Source organism: Lissotriton vulgaris, chromosome 7 (assembly GCF_964263255.1).
Source record: "Lissotriton vulgaris chromosome 7, aLisVul1.2, whole genome shotgun sequence".
Lineage (NCBI taxonomy): Eukaryota > Metazoa > Chordata > Amphibia > Caudata > Salamandridae > Lissotriton > Lissotriton vulgaris.
In genome coordinates, this window is record NC_141695.1 from 34,898,906 (window position 1) to 34,925,947 (window position 27,042).

Here is a 27,042-nt window from a genome sequence, read left to right on the forward strand (position 1 = left end):
TGTCAAGGAAAGCACTCAGATGAAGGTTAAGATGAGCCTCCAAGAGTTCGGCAGGGGCAGGGAGAAGGGAAATGGGACAAAAGTTCTTTAATATCCCAGGGTCCAGGGTAGGTTTTTTCAATAGAGGCTTGACAGTGGCCATTTTCCAGGAGAGGGGATAAACCCCCTCTGAAATGGCAAGATTCATAACCTCCATGAAAGGGGGCAGAATAGTCTGTCTGCGATCTTTAAGGACCTTTAAGGGGCATGGGTCTAACGGTGACCCGGACTTCTAGACATGGGTGTGCGAGTGTAGTGAGTGTGCTGACACGTGATTGGCTGGAGCCTGGCTCCAAGATGTCTGGATGGGTCTGCCCAGTGGTGAGTGTTGAGAGTAGCATGCTGATGTGAGGGGAAGAGTGCACCTGGGTCCTGAATGGGGCTGGGTTTTCTCCACACAATGCTGGCTCCGCCCCCTGTGGTGCGACTGATGACCCTAGCCTGGCAAGTGAATGGGAGGGGTGGCTGAGCTCATCAAGGGGGCTCCCAAACCAGCTGCGCCTGGTTTTTCCCCCACCCTGCACCTTTAGACAAAGGAATTTCATGTATAAAAAGAGGCTGTGACCTCTTTTAAAATGTTCTTGTTTTTGCTGACTTGAATCCGGCCAGGGGCGTGCTGCTGCTTGGGCCCAGGGGATGGCTTGCCTCCTGGGCCCTGCCCAGCCCCTGGATACCTGCTTGACTGCATTGCTGAAAGTCCACCCTTGGGGGCTTGATGGAGGTTGGACTCTGCCCCTCTAGCGCATGGGAAGAGCTTTATTTTAAGATTGCCTTGTTTCTGGGGCCTTGGTTGCTTGTAAGATCATTCCTGTGGAGCCTGGTGCTGCCCTTGGCCCCAGCGCCTTGAGGGTGCTTTATTGTGAATTACTGGGCAGAGCGCTGTCGTTTTTCCTCTTAGGGAAGCGCTCCTGCCCTCTGTGTGCCCCGAGTGCCGGTTCCCACCGGCGCCTTTATTTGCCTAATTTTTTCATATTTCGGGTGCTACCCCATGCATGGCGTCCTAGCGAGTGCCTACCTCGCTTCTGCCTTTTATTTGGATTTCGAGGACGCCCACCCCTCGGTACTGCCACGAGAAATCACCTCCGGCCGGCCCGGGACACCCCTGTGACGTCATTCCCCGGGCCGCGCTGTGATTGGCTGTCGGCCCGGGACCTGGCGCGAAAGGAAGGGAGCAGCGGAGATGGCGGCGGTAGCAGGGCTCCCAAGTGTGGAGAGAGCCCTGCCGGTGCAGTGAGGCCCCGGGTCCCAGGAGGGGGACCGGGGGGAGAGCGAGCGCAGCAACGTACCCGCGAGGCTCCTGTGAGGAGAATGGAGCCCCGCCTAATGCCCCTGCAAAGGAGCTCCGCCGAAGAACAGCCCAGTGAGTAGAAAGGGATGGGGGGCTCCGTGAGGCTGCTGTTGGTGCCGGTTGGAGGCACCGTGTCAGAGCGGCCCCGTGGGCCGCTCCAACGTGGATATAGATTGAAGAGGACCCCGTGGGGGTTCCAAGACCTCGAGACCACCTTCAGAGTGCAGAGGGCTCCAGAGTTCGAGAGGGTCAGAGTGCCCCCGTGGGCCAGGCGTTTTCCGAGCCCAGATGGCTCCAATGACAGGGCCATATTTGTTTTATGAGCCTGAAAGGCTCAAGGGCATATTTTGTTTCAGAGCCCCTGAGGCTCCAGCGTGATTTAGGGGGCCATTGTCCTTCCCTAGAGGGCCCCTGGGGACACATAGTTTTAGAGCCAGAGGGCTCCAATGTTGGGCGCAATGTTCTAAAGGGCTACTGAGAGCCCATTGCATATTTGTGACTTTCTTAGCTGCCCAGCAATTAGTGGGCAGTTGCACCGTTTAGGCGCAATTTGAGAGTCCTTGTGTGGGACAGAGATGGCACAGTGGTGCCAGGCCTTTTACAGCTGCGCAGCACTTAGTGCCAGGTGCAATGTTTAGGCCCTGTTGGTGTTCCCAGCTGCCCAGCAATTAGTGGGCAGCTGCAATGTGTAGGTTTGCGCCAGTGGCGCACCCCTGACTGGCGCTGTATGGCAGCGCGCCCTGACATTCTGGACACAGGGCTGTTGAGTCTCCTTGAGCTGGCCAGTTGGCCAGGGGGCTGGTATGTGATTTCTGTGCAATGTGGTTATACTATGTTTTTGATAGTAATTGCCTAAGGTGATGTTTGTGCAATGTGATTATGAGGTTATTTTACCTCTGTAGGTTTATGCTAGTGAGTTTATTTCACTATGTGAGTTACGCCCCTAAATGTGAGTTATGCTTAGGGGGAGAGGGTAATGTGTTTAGACTAGTGAGAGATTGCCTACTGTAGTTTTTACTGGTTAGGCCCAAATGTGAGTTATGCGTAATGTGCTATGCCATTATGCCTGTGACACCTCTGAATGTTTTTATGCATCATGTGTTTTACTGCGCTGCACCTTTGAATGTGTTTTGATTCGTCATGTGCCTTGTTCTTACACCGCTGAGTGTATGTTTATACGTCATGTGTCTTTCCTACACCTCTGAATGTTCTATGCATCATGTGTGAAACTTCTGATTGTTATATGTTAAAAAGTGCTATTTCTAACAGTATTTATAGTTCTAAAAGTGTTGATTCTGACAGTGGCCCATGTGGCCCTGTCCTGTAAATAATCCCTTGTGAATGTTGCCTGTGCCAGTTGGCACAATGTATATTGTGTGATTACTATCTAATGTGTTTTGATAATACAAAAGTTATTTTTATATAACCTTGTGTGGAGTTCCTTTTGTGGTGTGCCTAGGATGTTGTTGCTGTTGTGTGCATGCGCAAATGCTTTACACATTGCCTCCGGGATAAGCCTGTCTGCTCGTGCCAAGCTACCAAGGGGGTGAGCAGGGGTTATCTTGGCGTGTGACTCCCTTGCCCTGACTAGAATGGTGGTTTCTGCCTGGCTTTGGCGTCAGCCTCTGCCAACCAGAAAACCCAGTTCTAACACTCCCGTTCAAAAACCAACCTGGAGATTCAAAATTGGATCAAGGCCATCACAACCCTGAACTGCCCACCGACCATGGTGGACTCTGACAAATCCCTGGGCATAATCCTCGACTGCAACCTGAACATGCGAGACCACATTGACTCAATGGATAAAGCAGCCAGATTTCACTTGAGCTACCTCTGGAAGCTGAAACCGTTCATCGATGCTCCAGAGCTAAAATTGGCTGTTCAATCACTAGTCACCTCAAGACTGGAATATGGCTGTTCCACCCTCACTGGACTGCCCAAGATCTCCTTAGCGCCTTTAAAAGCCTGCCTCAACACGGCCGCCAGGCTACTTACAGGCACCAGGAAGTTCGACCACATCTCGCCACACATGAAAGCACTGAACTGGCTCCCTCTAGAGGCCAGAAATCAGCTGAAACGTGCATGCATTACACACAAGGCCCTATACACAAACTCCCCCGCCTATCTGGCACAGAAATTAGTGATATCTGGAGGAAGCAGGAACTCGCGGTCCGCTAGAAACCTCCTACTCCAACCCGCCTCCTTTCAGAAAAATAGAACCTACAACAGGGCATTCACCGGAGCAGCACCAAGAATTTGGAACTCTCTCCCACCTGCCATCAGAAAAATCCCTTCTCTAGCATGTTTCAAAAACTAGGCCAAAACCTTCCTCATGGGTAAATTCCTCGTCTAAGCCTACTCGCAACCACCGCATTGCCTGACTAATCCAAGACTACCGCTTAACTAGTTCACCAACTCATCACACCAAGATCAGATGGGTCCTTGTGCTATTACAAACTTTATTAGTGATTGTAACCCTACATGCTGATCTTGTATATTTCTGCACTTTAAACTTTTATTTGTATCACTGTATACCATATAAAGCGTTCTGATACCCTCACGGGTCAAGTTTGCGCTCTATAAAACACAAAAATAAATAAATAAATAAAATAACACGCAAATGTCTCCTGTGCTCTACTTCAACAAATCAATCTCTGCCAAACAGTTAGCTGGGGAATTAGAACCCCTAACATTAGGAATTACCAGTTTCAGCATCTAAGTAATTTGACTACAATGACTAATTATGGTACAACAATCCATATGAGGTATTCCCAGAACCATGATTCTTAGCTTTATTGTGTGGTCCATGCACTGCTGCTGGGTTAATGCTATGGTGACTTTATTTGCCCTGCACCTTGTCACACTCCTCTAATGGGAAACCACAATCGGTGAAATAGCCTTAAAAAATGTCATGAGGCCACTATAGACTATTGCACATGTAGAAAGCATATACAATGCCTTTGATCTATTTGTTGCTCAGCACAAGTCTGTATACCCTCCCCAAGACCACTACCAATAGTAGTAAAATAGGAGAAAAAACACTCCCTGCCAAGCTTCAAGTATGTTTTGACCAAGTGCCAGGGCCCATTTGTTCTCCATTTTTAGTTGTGTTTCGGTGAGTGACACAGTTGGTCTACTAGTCAGGCTGCCTCCCTTTTGTCTCTCCACTTCATATCTTGCACCATGTTTTGCACTTTTCTTAAGTGAACGTGGTTAGCCCTTCTTTCCCCTTCAAATGATTGTTAATAGTTTATTAGAGTCTCATCTTTCTGTGGGTGGGCTGGGTCATAGTATTGAAGCTGGGCAGAGGTGATGCTTAGGAGAGTTATTGCTTCTTCCTGTGACCTCAGATTGTGTTTTTGTGCAGTCCATGCGAAGATGAGCTGAAACAGATACCCTGATTGGTAATGTGTGCTGTGTACCCAAAGGAAGTGTGTGACCATTTGCCTTTTTCCACGTTGTCTCAAGGAGCTCATTGTTTGATCATTATAAAGAAAGAGTTTGTGTCTGTCATGTGTTACAGAGTACACCTCTGGAAGAGGCTGAAGGGAGATCATTGAGGTGATTTCTGATGTGGTGTGTCAAGACCTAAATGAATTCTTTTGAACAACAGTGCTCCCCACAAAAGGGGAATATGCAACCAATAAAAATAGACTCAGTCGTTACTATATTAAGAGGAAATGTCCAGCCAGACAGAGGTCTGATATTTACTTAAGAGAAAATGAAGACATTTTACAAAACAATACATAAAATGGGGTACAAGCCTGTGCCCTACTTAACCAACACAAAACAGCGGGTAAGGAAGAGGGGGGGCGGGAAACACAGGGGGCTCAGGCAAAGCTTTTCGGTTTGTTGCACACAGGGAATACACAATGACAAAAAAGAACAAATCGCAAAGTACACCCTTACAGTTTCAATGAACAAAAGCTTTTCAGTGAATAAGGTGTTTTACAGTGTCGATGGCGTTTCGATCCAGCAAACGGATAATCGGATCATCATCAGGACATGGAATACATGCCTATTAGATTTAGAGCCTCATATGCCTGGGGAAGAAGGATTGGGAGGGAAAATACAGAAACGCACAATTAAAGAAACGTTCAAGTACAAGAAGTAAATGGTGACAACGCTGCATGCAACTCTCAGAGGAGGACATACACAGATATGTGTAGTTCACATTGGGAGAGGGGTGTGGGGTGATTAAGGTGGGTGCTGCGCACCGATAGTGTGAGTGTGTGCCGGATTGTGATTGTATCACTGCATGTTTATCACATAAGCAGCACGTTTCTAGATGGACAGTTGGAACACCTAGTGTGGTATAATTACCAAACCTGAGGTGCGTCACGGAGGGTCAAGGGTATTGAAAGCCCGCACAGTTAAAATATGGAAATTCAGAGTGGACCATGCAGGTGACAGCAGGTAATCGAACAATAGTTGTGCGCGTAAAAATAAGTTGGTCTAATTACATTACAGTCAGGATGCAAACCGGGAGAATGACCGCGTACCCCTTACGGCAGTGACATCAATTCTGGTGGTAAGATTACATTCCTAATTTCCTAACCTTAAGGGTACACAAATTTGCTGCAATGACTTGGCATGGTAACGAGGTTCAACAATTCCTAGTGGACTGTATTGGCAAGAGGAGCGGTAAAACCATTTGACTCAAGCACTTATTATTGGCATTATGTAGACATGCATACGGAATTGGCTAAATGATTTTACATTCAACATAACGTCGCAGTGATTGAGGGACATGGGTGAAGATTAATTAAAAACTGGGCGAATGAAGGAAGTGGTGAAGAGCGGGTAGGAAAACGGACGAGCGTATGGTGCACATGCACGAGGGGATGGTCGTACCAAGAAGGCGGAAGTAACTTAGGCAAGGAACAAATGGGGATGTTGCATGGCGGCTTCAGAGGAAGATCTAGCGGTTAAGGCCATGCAGTACCTAGGTGCTTATATCTTCAAATTTCAGTGCATGTTGGTAGTGGTTGTTCCTAGGGATGAATAAAGGAATTAGGCTCATGTGTGTATGGGGTGCAGTGGGCAGATTGTGATAGCAAAAGCGACTCACCAGTGGAATTTTAATGGTCTGATTACCAAACGAAGGAATCGAATTTGCGTACTCAGGTGGCAGGATCGCCTAGGGGAAGGAGTAAGGGCAAGGTTAGCAGCTGCATGTAGAGTCCAACAGGCGTGCATGTGCTCGCAGTGATTTGTCTTACCAATGGATTTTCAAGGTTGGGCAGTCGCTCGATCACAGGATTCTGCAAAGTGATGTGGAGTTCTAGTCAGGGACCCGGTGGTTCTTAATACAGAAGCGGGGTCTGACACATGATTGGCCCGCACGGTCAGGTGACGTGTAGAAGACTGAGGAGGGACTGCAAGGTGAAAGCCACGCTGAGTAGTGGTAATAGAGAAAGGACTGCTCAGTGAAACAAGGGTGGGTGCCATCTTGGAAAGTGTTTAGGAGAGTGAATGAGTGAAGGGATTGTGTGACAGTACCTTATTGAAACATTACTGGATTGACAGTTCAATTATGAAGCATTAAGGAAGCAGTGTCGACATTAGTGATATGATGCTATGTTAATGATGTCCAGTCCTCTAGACTGTTCAGCCCTGTATTCAGACTGTCAGTTTTCAAAATCCATTTTAGTTCTTCCTTGTCCAGTATTTTTGAAATGTCTCCCCCTCTTGGAGGTAGTTTTATCACAGTGATGATATTCCAGTGTATGTCATTTTCAGAGTGTCCTTTTGTTCAAAATGTTCCACCAAAGGTGCATTTGCTGTTTTGCATCTTATTCTGCTCCGATGCTGGGAAATTTGTAGGTCAATCTACTGGGTGGTTTGCCCAACGTATATTTTGTTGCAAGGACAGAAAATGTCGTACACGACATTACATGTATTGCAGTACGTAAACACTCGCAATTCATTCCTGATATTTTTAAAAACAAATTCTTTACACTCTATTGTGAACTCGCATACCACACAATTGCCACACTTGGAATGTCCCTTCAAATTACAACTGTGGTGGTTTGAAATTTACTTTAACACATGATAAAACATCTATCCCACTTCTTGACCTAACAATCAAACATGTTGACGGTACTCTCATAACAGGACTATTCTGAAAACCCACAGAACGGAATACATTGCTAAGTTATAGTAGCGATCATCCCCGTGCACTTAGAGACTCCCTGCCCTTTTCACAATTTCCAAGGATCAGGAGAAATTGCTCGCTTAATGTTGACTACTTCTCTGAAGCTAAGACACTATGTACCAAACTTACTAGCAGAGGATACCCACGACGACTTGTCCGTAATGCAATGAAAAGGGCATGGTACTGTCCCCATGAGGCCCTACTAGAACCCAAACGAAAACCCAAACAAACCGTCTGGTATGCGTAACTACCTTTTTCCCAGTTTCAGAAAAAACTGGCCTGTCCTCAATGCTGGCACCCTCAATTTAGAACTCCCCATGTTTGCTTTTAAGAAGAGCAAAAATATCAAAGATCACTTAGTGCGTGCTGCTTTACCCACCACTAAAATCTGCAACCCCACTCTACATGACCTTTGGTCCCTTGCACTTTGAAGGGACATTCCAAGTGTGGCAATTGTGTGGTATGCAAGTTCACAATAGAGTGTAAAGAATTTGTGTTGAAAAATATCAGGAATGAATTGAGAATGTTTACGAACTGCACTACATGTAATGTTGAGTACGCCATTTTCTGTTCTTGCAACAAAATATACGTTGGGCAAACCACCCAAAAGATTCACCAACGAATTTCCCAGCATCGGAGCAGAATTAGATGCAAAACAGCAAATGCACCTTTGGTGGAACATTTTGAACAAAAAGGACACTCTGAAAATGTCATTCGCTGGACTATCATCACCGTGATTAAACATCCTCCAAGAGGGGGAGACATTTCAAAAATACTGGACAAGAAAGAACTAAAATGGATTTTGAAAACTAACTGTCTGAATACAGGGCTGAACTGGCAATAGGACTGGACATCATTAACATAGCATCAGTTCACTAATGTCGACGCTGCTTCCTTAATGCTTCATAATTGAACTGTCAATCCTGTAATGTTTCAGTAAGGTACTGTCACACAATCCCTTCACTCATTCACTCTCCTAAACACTTTCCAAGATGACACCCGCCCTTGCTTCACTGAGCAGTCCTTTCTCTATTACCACTACTCCGAGTGGCTTTCACCTTGCAGTCCCTCCTCAGTCTTCTACATGTCACCTGACAATGCGGGCCTATCATGTGTCAGGCCCCGCCTCTGTATTAGGAACCACCGGGCCCCTGACTAGAACTCCACATCACTTTGCAGAATCCTGTGATCGAGCGACTGCCCCAACCTTGAAAATCCATCGGTAAGACATATCACTGTGAGCACATGCACGCCTGTTAAACTCTACAGGCAGCGGTTAACCTTGCCCTCACTTCTTCCCCTAGGCGATCCTGCCACCTGAGTATGCAAATGCGATTCCTCCGATCAGTAAACAGACCATGAAAATTACACTGGTGAGTCTCTTTCGCTATCACAATCGGCTGCACTGCGCCCCATACACACATAAGCCTAATTCGTTTATTCATCCCTAGGAACAGCCTCTACCAATCTGCACTACAATTTGTAGATATAAGCACCTAGGTACTGCATGGCCTTAACCGCTAGATCTTCCTCTGAAGCCGACATGCAACATCCCCATTCTTTCCTTGCCTAAGTTACTTCCGCCTTCTCGGTAAGACAATCCCCTCGGTAAGTTGTGCACCAAACGCTTGCCCGTTTTTGTATCTACTCTTCACCCGCTTCCTTCATTCACCCGGTTTTTAATTACTCTTCACCCATTTCCCTCAATCACTGCGACGGTATGTTGAATGTACCATCATTTTGCCAATTCCGTATGCATGTCTATATAAAGCCAATAATAAGTGCTTGGGTCAAACGGTTTTACCGCTCCTCTTGCCAATACAGTCCACTAGGAATTGTATTATGAATGCAATCTAACCACTAGGAATTGTTGAACCTTGTTAACATTCCAAGTCATTGCAGCAAATTTTGTGTACCCTTAAGGTTAGGATATTAGGAATGTATTCTTACCACCAGAATTGATGTCACTGCCGTGAGGGGTACGCGGTCATTCTCCCTGTTCGCATCCTGACTGTAATCTAATTAGACCAACTTCTTTTTACGCGCACAACTATCGTTCGATTACCTGCTGTCACCTGCATGGTCCACTCCGAATTTCCCTATGTTAACTCTGCGGGCTTTCAATACCCTTCACCCTCTGTGACGCCCCTCAGGTTTAGTAATTGTACCACACTAGGGGTTCCAACTGTCCATCTAGATTCGTGCTGATTATGTGATAAACACGCAATTCGGCACACCTCCTTGACTCACCCTATCGGTCTGCAGCACCCACCTCAATCACCCCACACCCCTCTCCTAATGTGAACTACACATATCCGTGTATGTCCTCCTCTGAGAGTTAAATGCAGCATTGTCACCATTTACTTCTTGTACATATTGAACGTCTCCTTAATTGTGCGTTTCTGTATTTTCCCTCCCAATTCTTCTTCCCCAGGTGTATGAGGCTCTAAAACTAATAGGCATGTATTCCATCTCCTGATGAGGATCTGCTTATCCGTTGGCTGGATCGAAACGCCGTCGACACTGTAAAACACCTTATACACGGAAAAGCTTTTGTTCATTGAAACTGTAAAAGTGTACTTTGCGATTTGTTCTTTTTTGTCACTGTGTATTCCCTGTGTGCAACAAACCGAAACATTTTTCCTGATCCCCCTGTGTTTCCCCCCCTTTCCTTCCCTCTGTTTTGTATTGGTTAAGTAGGGCACAGGCTTGTGCCCCATTTTATGTATTGTTTTGTAAAATGTCTTCATTTAATATCAAGTAAATATTTGGGGTGGGTGGAATTTGCGTAATTGCGTTACGCAAATCTCTGCGAAACAGTAAAAAATCTACGCGAACACGCAGAAATTCCACAAAAACGCAGAATTGCTTGTTAGTGATGCTTTTTTACTGTTTGCAATCGCTGTTTGCGTGCTCGGGGGGAAATATCTCGCGAACATGCATTTTGAGGACAAAATTTGCGAAGTCGCGGAATGCAGAATTTTGGGCTATTGAGCGTTTTCCACGGAATGCGAATTTACCCAAATTACGCGAGCCAGAACGGAATTTACCGCCCAGGCCTAGTAAATATCAAACCTCTGTCCTGCTTAACATGTTCTCTTAATATAGTAACGACTGAGTCTATATTTATTGGTTGCATATTCCCCTTTTCCGGGGACCACTGTTGTTCAAAATAATTAACTCCCAAGGACCCTGGTCGATTCCTTTGCATTCCCTTGTTGCTTTAAAATAGGTACTAAATGAAAGCTTATATATTCTGACCCTCAGTCACTTTCTGCAGGCCTTGAATCCTAATATTGTTCCACCTGGAAATGTTTTTGAGAGCCTCCAGCTTGGGGCCATTAATAACACTCTTCTTGAGTTGGAGGTCCATTTCCTTTGTAATGCATCTTCTCAGTCATTTACCACCTGCTCCAGGTCAGCAATCCGATTACCTAATGTGCACATATCATGTTGTAACTCCCGTAGGTACTTTTTCATCTTCCTCTGATTGTGCTCCCCTCTTCCTTGATTTCTCTCAAGAAGCTTTGAAGGAACTTCTGAGTTGTGTTGATACCTGCTTCAGAATCTGGGTGTTTCTTCAGGGAGGGCCCTGCCTCTCTCCCTATTTTGACACCTTTCTCTCCTTTACCACCTTTCGATGTTAGCATGTCTGTGATGGATGCATCACAGGCACTTCTGTTGGCACTTCTGTTGGAAGTCCTGCTTTAGCCCCAGAGGGTAGGAGATTTCTGTAGCTGTTTTATTTATGTAGTTCTATGCTCAATACACTTGGGGATTCAACTATCTGAGTCAAGATTTCACCAAGGTAATGTTACTTCACTGCTCCCTAACCCCTTCATTAGTTGACTCTCAGCATAACCGTTCAGGGCAGACAAGGCACAAGTTTTGCCTGAATATCATTATCACATTAAGGAAGAGGAAACTGTACCCCAAAACTGAAACAGTATCCTACTATGAGGGATCCCACCACTGTACACCAAAGGGGTCTGGACAACATCAGGCCCGGCACTACTGGTCTCAGTCCCAGGTTGCCTGCAGTCTAAAGCCAGAGACTAAATCCTCTTGCACCTTTGTGCACCCCACTACATAGTGCGCTACAATTCCCTCCCAAAGCAGTGAGGGATGGAGCAGTCCAGGTCTTTTTTAGAGGGTATCTCGAGGACTCCTCTCGCCATCCACATACCTCACCAAGAGCTGCAACCTTTCTTGTCTTTTTCCTGCCTGAGGGCACTTCTGGCCCTAGCAGCTTGTCATGGGTGCCTGCAAGGATACACAGGCTCTTCTAAAGCCACCTTAAAACTCCCATTCACAGCAACAAAACACACCTACTTTGCCATTGCTGCACCAGCGTTTGCAGTCACCAAAGGGTCAAGCTCTGCTGCATCAAGATGGCAGACATTTCCAGCTGCCTCCATGGCCAAGTTGTTTTAAAGTGCCAAGCCAAAAGAGATGAGGCAGGCTCTAGTTAAGGACAAAGCACTGTCCCCGGTACAGTCTCCAAGCCCTTTTCTGAGGTTCACGGTGCCAGCGAGGGGACCATGTATTCTGTATTTATGGGGCTTGGAGGGAAGCTTTGGTAATTCACCAACTCTTCATTCCCCAATATTATACTTTTAAATAAAGAAATACACTTTAAAATGGGTGTTGGTTTGGCAACCAAACAAAGTACATTTGGAGGAAGGAATATAAAGATGATGAGAAAGGAAAATAGAAGGTTTTGCTTGATGAATCTAAAGCACTAACTATGATATCAAAACCAAATTACTATACTGATATATTTAGTGCAGCCAAAAATTCCTCCAGTGTTTTATTTGACACAGTGAGGACTCTATCTAAATTTAATACCTCACAGTCCTTAATGCCAAAGTCAATGATGTCTATAAAGATCTGGTGGAAGTTGGGCGATGGGGACATAATTTAAATGGAAAATATATTTTCCCTCTCACTGAGATATTCAGTACGCCCCCCATGTTTTACCTATGGCTTCTAGCACTAGCTCTATGCATCTGACTCCTCTTTTAAATAAATTCTTAGTCTCAGGACACTATCCAACAGAGTGGAAAAAAGCATTGGTATGCCCCTCCTAAAGAAAGCAACACTGGACCCGGGGTAAACTAAACATTACAGACCTATTTAAAAGTTCCCTCTTCCTTTGACGATATCATAAAAGGCCATTAATGAAGAACTTAGGGACATATGAGGTTCTTCATCCTTATCAACACAGTTTTAGACCCCAACACAGCACTGAGTCAGCATAAGTGATCTCCACAGAGGAGATACATACGGCAATTGGTGGATCAGGGAGAAAGAGCTGTGCTGACCTCTCAGCAGCATTTGATACAGTGACAATGCTACATTTGTCAGATGGCTGGAGAGTGTCTTGATTAGAGGTGTAGCCTTGACCATCAAAGGATCATTTTTTGTCAAACAGAGAACAAAGGGTGTCCTTTAGAGAATGTACATGTGATCCTTTTTCTTTACCTGGAGAAGTACCATATGGGTCGCCTTTGTTGCCTAAATTGTGTAATATTTCCGTGTTCCCTCTATTGGAACTTTTCACATTTTTTGGGCAGACCTATGCAGATGAAACACAGATTGTGATATTGATTTAGACTGATGCTGATCAGGCTGCCATACGTTTTCAGAATTGTCTGGTCGAGATAGTCACCTAGATGCAGGAGAACTGTCTGATGTTGAACTCAGAAAAATTTGAAGTAGTTCTTTTCAGTTCAAATGTGTCCTTGTGGAATACGTAGTATTGGCCAACACATCTTGGGCGCTCCCTTGCCCCCTGTTGAAGTGTAAGGGCCTTGGAGTCAGTGGCGTAACAAAACTTGAGGGGGGCCCCTACCCATATTTAATTGGGAGCTCTCAGGCCAGATTACTGTGCTGAGGGGGTCCCTTGCAGTTTGGGATTCCTGCAACTCAGTGGTGTGGGGGCCTGTGTTATGCCACCGCTGGGAGAGCTCTTTGATAATCATGTTAATTGTTTTGCCCAAATTAACTAGATTACCTCTACCTGTTTTCATCTCCTCAGAGCCGAGAGGAAAATAGTTACATATGGAAATACCAGTGGTGGTGGCTCTGTACGGTAATGCATTGTACCTTGGCACTCAAAATCGACTGCTTCACACACTTCAGTCCCTCCAAAATGCTACAACTCGTCTACTCTTGGGAATTACCAAACGTGCTTCTTTCTCAGGAATCTTCACTGGATACCTGTCAGTGACAAAATTAAATTCAAAGCTTTATATATTGTGCACAAAGCAGTGCATAGAAAGGGACCTGAGCACTCCCAAGAGACTTTTCTTTGGCAAATACTCATTCAAACTCTTAGATCTAGATCAGCAAGATTGCTCTCGGTCCGGAAAATTAAAACAGGAGGATGGGGAGCAAGAAGCTTTTCTTTTTTAACTTGGAAGCTTCGGAAATTGATGGCATTGGAATTAAGAACGGAAAAGAATCACCCCTTCTTCAGAAAGTCTTTGTAGACATGGCTGTTGAAGAGCAGCATGGCCTGTTAACATCTGTAAGATATATTTTTCAGCCTGCTTCCAGTAACCACTTGGCAATCTTTGGCCTGCACAGCTGCACCTCCCCAGAAAGGGCTGCTTCTCAGTTACTTTCCAACCACTTCCACCAAAGTCTAGTTTAAGATGAATTCCAGTATCTTTGAGTGAAGTTGGCAACTCTAGTGGTTTTCTATTACTTACTTATTTACTTCAGGGACTGAGTGTTTGCCTCTGAACGAGGGCTGCTGCAGAAGGTACCAGCCTCCTGCACTCAGGACAACCTCAGGTCGCCTCTGGAATATGTTTCACCTTCGTAAACATTGGGGGGTATAACTACAAGAGCTTGGAGGTCAGAAACTGGATATGTATGCACTGGGCAACCTCAGGGGGACACCATTTGCTACTTTTTTCATTGGCTTAGTTTTACTATTGATTTTCAAGGAAATACCTTTTGCTCACTTTTTTTTGATGGTTTTCTTTTTGATAATGTTTGGCTTCCCATTTATTTTCAAGGCTACATTTCCCTGAGGTTCTAACTGGCATTCTTTACGTTGAACTTTGAGGATGAAGCGTGTTACTTTTAAGGTTAACATCTTTTGAATTGAATGCATGGCTGTACTATTTTGTTCCATGTCATTTAAAGTGTGTATAAAAATCAGTTTCTCCACTTTGCTATACTTTCACTCAAATGTTATCCTTAAATATCCTTTGGACACTGAAGGGGCATATTACCAATAAGTAGCGATATTTATCGCTAATTTTGCTTAGCGACGATTTTTGATCGCAGAGCATCGCCGAAATTTATCGCTGAGATAATGTGCTATTAGCAACGTTTATCTCCAAAGAGATAAATTGTCCCGCGATAGCAGCGAAATGCGTGAATATCGCTGAGAATACAGCGATATTCACGCATTAGGGACTAAATGCTCTTAGCATTGTTATCCTCCTCCCATTGGATAACATTGCTAAGAACTGGTCTGAGCAGGCTTTCGTTTTTGGAGATATTCGCGCTTAGCGCGAATATTTCCATTGTAACACCTGCCTTGCTAATAGGCAATAGCGATGTTAGCGACTGTTTTCAGTCGCTAACAGTTTGGGTATGCCCACTTTGCATGTCATTAGCGAAAAAGATCACTGACATGCAAAGTGGGCCCCAAACCGCTGGCTCTCACCTAAAAGCTGTCACTAACTGCTGTTAGCGACAGCTTGCTAATAGGGCGATAGAATTATCGTCGCTTAGAGGCGAAAATTCCCTATCGCCACCCTTGATAATATGCCCCGAAGTTCTTTATGTCTTTCTGTTTTGTTTAATATTGTTTTTCTGGTTGGTTTGTTTTGCACAGCATCTAGACACACTTTCTCGTGTAAATGTGGTGAAACTTTGGCTGTTTCTCAGTCATTTTTGAACCGCATCCACCAAAATCTAGCTTAAGAGTAATTCCAGTATCTACGAGTGATGTTGGAAACACTAGTATTTTTCCCAGGCACCTGTGTTACACATTCTTGACGTAACCAAATATGGAAATCCAGGTATCTGATGTGTCTTGTTCCCTGACATAGACGTGCCAATGTCCAGGAGTTTGGGGTGACTTAGCCACTTGGTGTCAGGATGGGAGCATTCACAAATGGCTGTCTCCATGAATGGCACAGACGAGATAATAGCATCATGTTTGGGGTTTAAGTGCCAGAGTGGAATAGCACCACATTTCATGATACCTGAGAAGCCATGGGTGACAATGAAATGCAGGTGGTGAATATTTTCAGAGCTATATTGGGCCCTACATGAAGGCATGGTAAATAGGTAATATGTCTAGTTAAGAAAGGGACTGTCTCTTCTTTTGAAGTGCATTCATGTTAATATCTTAGAAAATAATAATTTTTTTTATGAATATTTGTGTATATTTGCCTTTGCTGTCTCAAGTAGTAACAGAAATTAATTGATTGACCAAATAACACATTCCACAAATAGATGAACACAACATTTTGTTCCATATTTTATTTTGCCTGCACAACAGTGCAGAGTCACATCAAGACATGAGTGTGGGGTTTGTCATCACTTCTAGGAAATGTTCTTAGTTTGAATTAACAGTGCTCTGAATCCAGTTGACGTAGTTGCAGACCTTGGTGTAAACTCCTGGGTAGTTCCTCTGAGCGCAGCCAATGCCCCAGGAGACCACACCCTGCAGCTGACCATTGCAGACCACTGGGCCACCGGAATCACCCTGAAAGAAAGAAGGCAATGTTCAATCGATAACCCATAAGTATACATATAATCCTATGAGTGATCACAAAATGCTTTGATCAATAAAGTGCATCTTCAGTGCACATACCCATCAGCATCAAATACTGAAGTCACAGCTGGAACCATCCCAGAGGCATGAATACTGGCGCAAAGGGTAAAACTGTTTATCGTTGTTTTGACATGTTCATATTTAGTTTTATCATTGCATCCTTTTCACGAAATGCATTTTTATAAATAACACAGAGTTCGTACTTAATGAACAAACATAGCACTGCATTGAACTGTCACAAAAGGTGAGATACTGTTGTGAGACAAATTCTGCTCTTAAACTGCACATTCAATATTGAAGTTCAGAATGTAATTACTGAGCACTGAGTGACGTGGTATCAGTCGGGAGGGAGGGTGAGAGGGAGCTCTTAACACAGAGGTGGTGGAAGCAGAATAGGATTTTGAACCTAGATAGAAAGTGGCAGAAACTTTAGGAAGGAGCACTCTGAGTCTGTTAGTCACAAGAGATGTTCAGTTATACATGGTCCAATAGAGAGCATCTGGTGAACTCTGACCTCTTCCATCAGCAAGTCGTCCTTAGATGCCCAAGCTCCCACCCCTCAAATATCTGCTAAAGACTTTACAGAGTTGTGAATACTGGTCAATGTCCTTAACTCCTGTTGTCTTCAAAGGTGAGTAAATGTTTGCTGTTAATTAACTCTCTTTTGTGGAGGTCTGTCTCATAATCTGTTAAACATTCTTTAATATCTTAGGGGCATATTACCAACAAGTAGCGATATTTATCGCTAAATAGGCTTAGCAACGATTTTTTTATCGCTGCCTATCGCTGGATGTGTTAGTGGAGAAAACATGCTATTAGCAACGTTTTTCTCCATTGTGCTAAAATATCCAGCGATAGCGGCGAAATGCGTGAATATCGCTGAGAATACAGTGATATTCATGCATTAGCGACAAAATGCTCTTAGCCATGTTATCCACCTCCCACTGGATAACATGGCTAAGAACTGGTCTGGGCAGGTGTTAGTATTTGGAGATATTCGCGTTTAGCGCAAATATTTCAAACGCTACGCCTGCTTTGCTAATAGGCGATAGCGACGTTAGCAACTGCTATCGGCCCCTTGGTAATATGCCACTTAGTTCTGTCACTGAAGCAAACATGCTGCAGATGATATATATGAAACACATTAGACTGTCACATACCTGGCAAGAGTCCTTTCCGCCTTCAAGGTATCCTGCGCAGAACATGTTGTTGGTGATCTGTCCTGGGTAGGAGCTGGTGCATTGGCTGGTGGTCAGGATTGGGGCGTTCAGGCACTGCAGGGTGTTGGGGTAGTTTGCTGAGGAAAAGTGGAAAACAAATGAATTTATGTTGGCAATAAAAATATAACAATTTTCGTCCTGAACAACACATGTCCTACTGTAAATTATAATGAGACTTACAACTGCATAAGAAAACATCTTAACAACCAAGAGGGTAAGATGCCTTGGGGAGAAACCCTCAGGATTTGATATTGTGCATTACAGTAAATTGTAGGACATTTTGTTTCCATTTTTCTTCATTTCCTGTATCCTTTTGGCAGAGCTTACAACCAGCAAAACGCAGTACACCATTTATTGTTATTATTATTTTGCTTTCCTGTCATACATCTTTTGCTAGTGTAGGGTGGCATTGATTACCCGAACTTCTAAAAGATGAACGGTCTTCACAATTAAAGCCTAAAAACCTTGTATTGCATGTTGATCTGATTTAATTGGAACTGGTAATCAACAATATGAGACTGCTCTGGGATGAATCCTGACCCGAGCATTGCTTTAGTGAATTATCTGTAAGGTATTGACCTGGCATTTATTAGTGAAGTGCACATCACCCCCCACCTGCAGTTCTTCTTAAAGATAAATCATGGCTCCTTGACTACTTACAGCCACTGCCGGACATGTTGCCCCATCCTGAGATCAGACACTGGGTTCCAGATGCAGGACAGCCGGACGGGAGGGCGACGGCCTTGACGTAGCTGTTGAGAGTCGCGGCTCTGGAGAGCTTGATCAGCATGATGTCATTGTCCAGGTTCCTGGAGCTGTAGTTGGGATGTCTGATGACCTTGGTGGAATCAATGAACTGTTCGGTTCCTTCATTCGATGCAATGTTGTGCTCTCCAAGTCTCACATTGATACGCCTAGACCCCAAAGATAGATGCATGATTTAACATCTCATGGTTTTAGGATAACAAATTCAGGTTTTAAAATAAGCTGTGAGAGAATAAAGGCAAGGACTTTCTCATTCACTGTTCCCTCTACAACAAACATGTTTACATAGTGTATGGTTTGTCTTGCTCCTATACTTTTGCCCATTAGAACTTTGTTCCATTAAATCAAATCTGCTTATTGCAGTGGAGTGGGTGCCATTAACTTCTGCTCATGTGAGTTCACATTAAGTCAGGAAACGTTGATTTCCCAAATTGGCTCGAGTTTGCAAATGTAGGATCAATCTTCTGCCACCCATAATTACAATCCAATAACGTAATGATTTAAATAGTCTTGAAAAACAATATAATAACATAAATATATTCCCTCATATCCCCACATGTAGAAAGACTTCTCATGGCCACTTTAGTTGTGGCAACAATTGAGATGAAATTGTAAAACATGCTCAATGCCAATAACAGTGAAGCCACAGCAGTAAAAAAGGTAGCCATATATGTCTGTTTTTACAATCACTTCTTAGGCATATGGGTCCTCTTTTAAAATCATTGAAAGGTTAATTCACTAATACTTGCATTCGTATTTCTGGACAAATAGGAATAAGGCCTGATGAAAAGCTGACATAGAAAAAATACTTTGGTATCCTTTGCAATTTATTAATGTCATTGATAATTGAATTTCTTGTAACTGCTGAGTTTTTCTATAAGGAACAAATGGAAACTTACGATTGGTAGCAGTGAGCAGCTGACACAACCCATTGGCTGTTGATGAGGGACCCGCCACAGAAATGGTAGCCGACATTCAGGGACACCTGGTAGGGGAGGGCGTTCTTACCACAAGTGTAGCCCCCAACAATTTTATCATCATCATCAATGGGGAAAGCGGCTGAAGGAGAAGCAACAAATGACACAGGTGAATAACACTAATCACACAATACAGGTGCTCAGTAAACAGGTGAACAAAAGTTGTGTGTGTGTGTATGCGTGTGTTTGTGTGTGCATGTGTAAGTATATACATATATGCTGAAATGCTTTTCAGTAAGTTTGGCCTACTTCTGGTGACATTGCTGCAGAAAACATACACAGTAACAATTGCTGGAACTGCATACCACACTGCAGCATCACAAACCTTTTCCAAAAATTGCTAGTATCAGTGACGTTAACAAAGCACACATCTCAGTATTTTTATGTGTTTAACATGAACTTTTCAATTCAATAATGTGCCATTAGAGAACCAAACATGACTCTCTAGGTCACAGAGACAGTTTTCTGAAGGCTGAAATGGAGATTATCCTTAGGTCCCTCAACTGATGAAATAAAATTGTTAACTCTGAAATAAAATGTCCTTCAATCTCTAACAATGAGAGCACAGCCCTGCACCTACCGGCAGCTCCCAGGAGGGCACAGATCAGAAGGAACTTCATGGTGGTCCTGTCAGCACTGGCAGTGGTGACTCCTCTGAAGGGAATCCAGATATTTATACGCAGCTAGACCGAGTTTTATCTGTTTCTTTCCAAGGAAAATTCTATTTCTGTATTCAGCTCTTGATGTCATGGAAAGTAAATACATGGAAGGTACCGTGAAACCCTCTTGAACAAGTTAATGATTGGCTGCGCACCAAGGAGGGGTCCTTGACATTACAAAAAAATCCATATGCTATATTTTCTGAGATTCAACTCAATACACAAAGAGTCCAACCCAAAAAAAAGAGGAGCGTTTGTAATTATAAGAAATTTAGGTGGATTCCAAGTGCATCATTTTTACAACAAAGTGCCTGTGAACTGTTACTTGAATCTATGAATGCCATGAGTTGTGTCATTCTGATTCCAGCCAACGTGTAATGCACACCACACACTAGTGAGCATGTGAGTAATTTCCTAATGCCATCTGCAGCACAATGACTGAGAAAGGTGTGGTGGATGAGCATTGAAGATTGAACATGGACATCAGAGTAAATTGTATGAAGTGTGTGTTGTTATCTTTATGGCAGTGGAGTGCTGTACAAAGCAAAAGGAAAAGTAGCAAACACAGGAGTAAATAGAGACATCTACAATTTACAATTAAAGTCATAATTAACACAGGATTAAAATAGCTTCAGAGAAGGATACGGTGAGCTGGAAATGTGTCCATAATGAAAGAACACAGAGAAGAGGGAGAGCTTTCCTGAATTGCACTAATTAGGAAGCAAGTGCATTTTCAGAGTATTATTCCACATTCTGAGAAAGCTGGTGTGTGTGGTCCTTGTGGGTGTTTTGTTTTCCAGACTGTAAAATGATGGGCTCCTAGGCGTGTGTGCACCACCGGTCACATTGAGTAAAGTAGTTATGTGTACTCACGTGGAGTGCCTCATAGACCACTCAGCAATCCTTTAAATGGATTCTGGCAGAAAGAGGAAGCCCCTGCAGGTTCCTTTTAAGATAGGGGAGATGTGCTCAATCATTCTTTGGGTTGTGATTGACCCTGTCTCTTCATGTAGACCTGCTTTGATTGATGTCAGTGAGGACTCCATGGGACCAATGAGTACCCCCTTTTCTCCTCTGATCGGTGGTAACCTGAGGGTCTTGGCCATGCTCTGAAAGTTGGTAGAAGGGGGACAATATGATTTTTGTATGTGGTAAGCCATGCCAGTCAAACCTTTTTCTTCATAGTGTCTTTGAAGGACAAAGGGGTCAATGAGAAAACCCAGTGATATAGCAGAGGGTGCAGCAAGGTGGAGAAGCAACTTGAGTACATTTTATTGAGTGGCTCTTAGATTTAAGACTGGTTGATGTTTATTGCGTTAGTTTCAGATTCACTGTGGACATGCAAGTCTGACTGCATCCGAACAGTCTCCTTGAGCAAAGAAATCATTAGACCACAACTAACCCATGCTGCTTTTATTCACCCACATGGATGGTAGTCTCTGCAATGCAAAGGATTCTGTCTCCTGAGGCACCATCACAACCCTTCCCCCACAAACCTTTGGACCTCGATGGAGGTGCAGTGCTGGAGATGGCATCATGATCGCCACACTTGGTCCCTCTGTGGATGCACTTTGGTGACCATAACACCAAGTCAAGTAACTCTTTACTTGACATATGAGCTATCATGACTAGTTTACATAGACTATCAACCATCTGCTGGATCTTTACATACCCATGGCTCTGTGCTCCAGCGGGCTGCACATGTCTTACGTACTACCCCAAGACAGATGTCCCTACTCATTATCAGCACTGCTGGGCCATTGAAAATCATTCCCCGGCAGACCATGCCACTATGCTAAACAGGGCCACCAATAAAGACCTCCTTTGCTGCCAGGCACTCTTTTCTGGAGGTTGCACTAGTGATGGTACCTACGGTAAGGGTTTCAGAAATGGGTGAGCAGGTAATAATACTTGTCATAAATATTGTAATTTTCAATATAATAAACGTCTTTGGACTTATGAGAAAGTCATCCTTTACAGCCATGATCCCTCCCCATTTTTTGACTGGTACTGGTGATAACTAACTCTGCCTGTGCCCTGGGCTCCGCTAACCAGGCCCAGGGCCAGTGCTCTGATTTAAAGGTATATGGAAATTAGGTGCAATTACAGTTAGTGACAATCTACCTGTAAGTCCGTAGTATATGGTAGGGCATGTATGTTTAGATGCCCAGCAGATTTAAAGGACTTAAGTGAGCACTGCTGTGTGGACTGCAGTCATTTTAAAAGTCAGCCCTGCTTTGCAAGCTTTTTTTAAAATTGAAATTATATGCAATTTCTACTTTGGATTTAAAGGAACTTTCAAAGTATTAGACAACGTATCTTTACATGTAAATCACTGCTAAGATCTACCCTAGGTGCCCCCAGGGAATGGTGCAATGCACAAATAAGAAGGAACATTTTACAAGGTGTTTTATGTGCCCTGTTGAGGAAAAAACTACCAATTTAGCTTTCCCCCTTGAAGCATTTTAGCTTCATAGGCTAACATGGGAATACTGCAATAAACTATATGCATCAAGAGGACTGCACTCTGAATGACAGCACCTGCTGCACACTAAGCAACTACACCCCCTAGGACTTTGTGTTGCTTCAAAAAGAGCAGTGGACTCCCTGAAAGCAACAGGGTAAAAGAGCTCCATCTGCATCATCTCCAGCAAGAAGAAACCAGCTGACCCCCTTCAGTGTGACTATAAAGGATTTAACCAGGTGAATTGTGAGAAATGCAGTTCAAACTTCTGAGGAGAAATTCAGAGTATCTGTAACCTTGGATTTGTATTTTGGACACTTTGAGCCCTTAGTTGTAACTTCAGAAAGAAGTTCCAGAAGTTTGGAGAGGTTTGAGCCAACATTTGTACCCCATGTTGTGGGTCAGTCTTTCCATCACCAGGAGGTTAAAAAGGTGAAAGTGCCATTGTCAAATATCTGGAACTCCCTTCTTTATCCAGGAAGCCGCAATTGCTGTTTTTGCAGCCCCCAGACAGCTCCAGGTAAGTAACATGTTGCTTTTTCTAAAGATAATTTCCATCCCAATCAACACCTCTTTCCACTGTAATTGAATATTGGAGCAGGGCCACAAAATATGATGTGGTTGCCCATGTCTCCACATACCCTACAACACAAGGGACTGACTCTGTGGTAATATGTAAGTAGCTTGGCCTGGTGCATGTAGCAGTCACAGAGTAACTTGCAGTGTGCCTCTTTGTCCAGTGTGTGGTGGAAGCTTTCATTTATGTTTCTCCAGACATCCCACCACTGTTAGTCCATGAGATAGTGTTGGACCACAATTGCCCATTTTGCGGCATGTGGCTGTGTAGTTGAAAGTGTTTCGATGAGAATAAGTTGATATAATGTTAATATAACACCTCTTGTGACACTAGTTAATTTGAAAAATTGTGCGATTGGGTTAAGGTTACACAAACCTGCCTCTTTTATGGTTAGGTGGGACTCCCTATGTTGTAGTTATGCATTACACAGTCTCTCATATTTTTCTAATGTAAAGGTCAGTTTGAAGCCAATAAAGAATTTGATAATGCACTTGTCGTACATATCGCTCACAATTAGCAACCACACCCACTCCATGCATCAAGTTGACCATGTTTAAGCACAGGTGTAAAAGCCTGGGTAAAGTGTACAGAGGTGTCTGGGGAGAGGTATGGGGTCAAATATAATATCTTATAAGCTTTGTCCCATATCACCAGGGTTATTTACTTTTGGGATTTTTAAGCAGGGGTTAGGTGGCCAAGCAGTTATAGGTTCCACAACAAATCCCACTCAATGGGCCTGCCAAAGCTCTATCCGTGTGGACCAATATCTTGTCAAACGCTCTCACACTCTGGTCTACTAGACCACAATGTTGGGATGCCCTATAGAGGGTGTTAACGATGGGGAGTATAAGACCTCACTATTTCTGTTGTCTACAAAGTATCTAGTAGGATACCCATGGTCTCCCCCTTCCGGATATATTTAAGGGACAGGTAGTATAAAGTGTTGAGAGAAAAGTGCCGGTAGGCGTATGGGTATGAAATGAAACAGTTAAAAGAGTCTCTGAAAAATGTTCATTTAAGGTGATGTTATACTGCACAACCACCTCGAATCTCCGTCAAGAGATGTAAGAAGTTAATCTTGAAAAGATCGTATAGGTGCGGTGACATCTTGGCCCGCAAGAATGTAAATTGTTGACAGTCCCACGTCTTAAGGGACCCTCTCCCGAAGGGCAGTTACCTTCATGCTCAGAAGAGATAGATTCAATATTTCTGATTTGTTTGAATTGATTTTAAAGCCAGATGCCAATTGAAATTTAGAAAAAATGGACTGGAGCTTCAGCAGGGAGGCCTCCAGTTCTGTCAAGGCTAACAAAACATTGTCCGTGAATAGCATGACTTTTTGTTCCTCCCCTTCTAAGTCAAGGCCACTCTTGTCCTTATGCTCCCAACCATAGGCTTCTTAGGTTTTTATTTTATTTTATTTTATTTCCAGGAAAGAAGGGAGAAGCCCTGTAGAGTACCTTGTTTCAGCTGGGCTATGGAGATGCTGTCTCCATTGAGGAATATCCCTGCTAATGGGAATTGACATACTGTCAGAGTCAGGCTCAGGAATCTGGAGCCAAACCCACCTCTCTCAAATACATTAGTCATAAAGTACCAGTTCACCAAGTTGAAGGCATTTTCTGCATCCAGTATTGCTAGTATCACTTTTTTCTTCTTTATTTTGATGAGGTGGACCACTCTACAAATAATATCATGTGTCTGGTGTATTTTAATAAAAAGCCATATTGGTCCATGTGTACAATTGCTGGGAGGATGTGCTCAAGGTTGGACACCAATGTTAGTGAAGATTTTTACATATTGCAATAGGGAAATATGATGTGATGTGCATTTCCCCGGGTTGTTATGTTACTGGTACTTGTAGAGTGTATGTAAACAAGATGGTTAATTGGAACTGGGGTAAAAAAAAACAATGCCCACTGTTCATGAATCAGACATCAGCCCATTAGAAAAGACAGGTTTTTAGACATTGTCTAAATCTGGTATAACAGGAGGTCAACCTGATTGCCAATGGAAAGGAGTTCTGAATACCAGGGGCGAATACAGAGAAGCTGGACCCACCGAAATATTATCTTCTTGAATGAGAATGGTGAAAGTGTTCTGGTGAGCACAGCTCAGTTTGTCGGAGGGAGTGTTTTTTTGAATGTGAACTGAGATGATGATTTAACAAATATGCCTCATCAGGGGGGTGATGTGGCAGCTCCTAGGAGGACGATAAATGGACCTGGCTGCTTGCTATTGAGCCAATTGCAATCTACGATTGAGTCCTTCAGGTATACCACACTGGAGAAAATTCACATAGTCGATCACCAAGCTGACTAATGCGATGATATCCTGGGTAAAAGCTTGAAGAGTAAGACATTTGCGAATCTTTCTGATTTTGCAAAGCAGTAAAAACCAGGACGAGATCACAGCCCCTACTTGAGGCAGTGACGTAACAAAACTCGAGAGGTCCCCCCTGCAAAGTACATGTTGTGAGCTCCCATGCGCTTGACCCATTCAAGGGCTCTCAACACCACCTGTGCAGAGTGCCGAAAGGGGTCCCCTGGAGCCCGGGGCACCACACACTGTGGTGGCTAAGGGGGCTATTTTTACACCACTAACTTATGGTTTCATAAACAAGTTCTTATTCATAAGGACTCCTAGGCTCTTGACAGAGTTTTTTGGTTGGAGGGACGTGCCCATGGAGGCTAGCCAAAATGTGGGGTTCCCCAGGTCATGCCTGCTATTGGGTTTGATAATCTCAGTCTTATTGGAGTTTAATTTGAATAGATTGCTAATTATCAAATTGCTAATGAATAGCATTGTGTTTTGAAAAGTATCTTTAGATTCAGGTGAATTATCCAAAAAAAAAAATTGCTTATCGTCAGCGTAATTGTAAAATCTAATGTTCATCTTTTTCAGAGAGTATTCAAGGAGGAATATGTACAAATTGAACAGATGTGTTGAAAGAGAGGACCTCTGGGCCACTCCACATGTATGTTGGGCTTTGGGTGAGTGGAAGGGGAATAGGCAAACCAACTGGATGCAGTCCATCGGGAAAGGGGTGACCCACTTGAACATTGTCCCTCGGAGGCCAGCGTCTCAAACACACTCGATCAGAAGTTTGTGGACCACCATTTTGTCTGCCGCCGAGAGATGCAAGAGCATCAGCACTTGATTGGTACCCTTATCAGCCTCTGCCGGGTCTTTCCCCAGCGTATGTATTAGGGTAGTTATGGTTTCATTAATTGGCTGTGGTACTTCTTTAGCTGTTGTGAACACATTGTAGCCCTTGGGTATGTAGGGGTTTGTAATAATGAGCTAAATGTTGTATAAAAGTGCTGCGTGTAGCCATCTTGGCCGACAACCTTGTTATCTTTAAAAAAAATGTAATGGCTGCCTTAACCTCCACCTCCATAGGATCATCTACTTCAGCCTACTAATCAGGAATTACGAAGTTGACACAATGCCAGGTAGGTACTCTGCTCAACGTCCAGTGGGTAGTATGGATTTGTGAGGAATAGGAATGAAGGCCAAGAGGTTCTCACCCTCCTTTGTTAGTTTTACCCTGTCATCTAACACTATCTCCTTTACATAGTTGTGTTCTTGTTTCATATGGTGGAGGCGAGTCAAAGTAGACCCTCCTACATGGAAGCCGCACCATTCTATGGTTACATTAACAAGGTCATGGTCTGAGACCAAAATTGTAGCTATTTTTGATTGAGGACCTCAGTGTAAAAGAGGGGAGTTCAAAAATATGTAGTGGATTCTAGGTTATCTTCTGCAAATACGCAAGAAAATGTATACCCTTGTTCCTCTCTGTGGTGCTCACACTAGACAAAATGGAAGACAGTTTACCTTAGTTTGCTCTTAGGTTTACACGAGAAGCCAACAGAGTGTGGAGTATCTGGGTTAGTTCTGTCTACGCTGTAGTTCTAAACTGAATTAAAATTGGCAATAAATATGATGTTCCCTTCACCAAAGGGAGTAAGGGTATAGAATGTTTTACTTATAAAGTCATCCAGCCCTGTATTTGGCGAAAACAACACTGCAGTAATAGGTAAGGGCCCTCTAACATCCCTTTAAGATAAGGTAACTTTCCTCTCTA

The 27,042-nt window shown here is 43.7% G+C and overlaps 1 protein-coding gene across 1 annotated transcript; it reads right to left on the minus strand.

Moving 5' to 3' along the window:
• Positions 1 to 15,980: 15,980 nt before the first annotated feature.
• Positions 15,981 to 19,990, minus strand: LOC147700615 (trypsin-like). Its single transcript, XM_086929713.1, has 5 exons — positions 19,833 to 19,990; positions 19,175 to 19,334; positions 18,171 to 18,424; positions 17,451 to 17,587; positions 15,981 to 16,221 (listed from the first exon to the last, which is right to left on the minus strand). Exons 1-5 carry the CDS (start codon positions 19,870 to 19,872, stop codon positions 16,072 to 16,074), a joined length of 741 nt encoding a protein of 246 aa, XP_086785839.1. The 5' UTR covers positions 19,873 to 19,990; the 3' UTR covers positions 15,981 to 16,071.
• Positions 19,991 to 27,042: the final 7,052 nt, after the last annotated feature.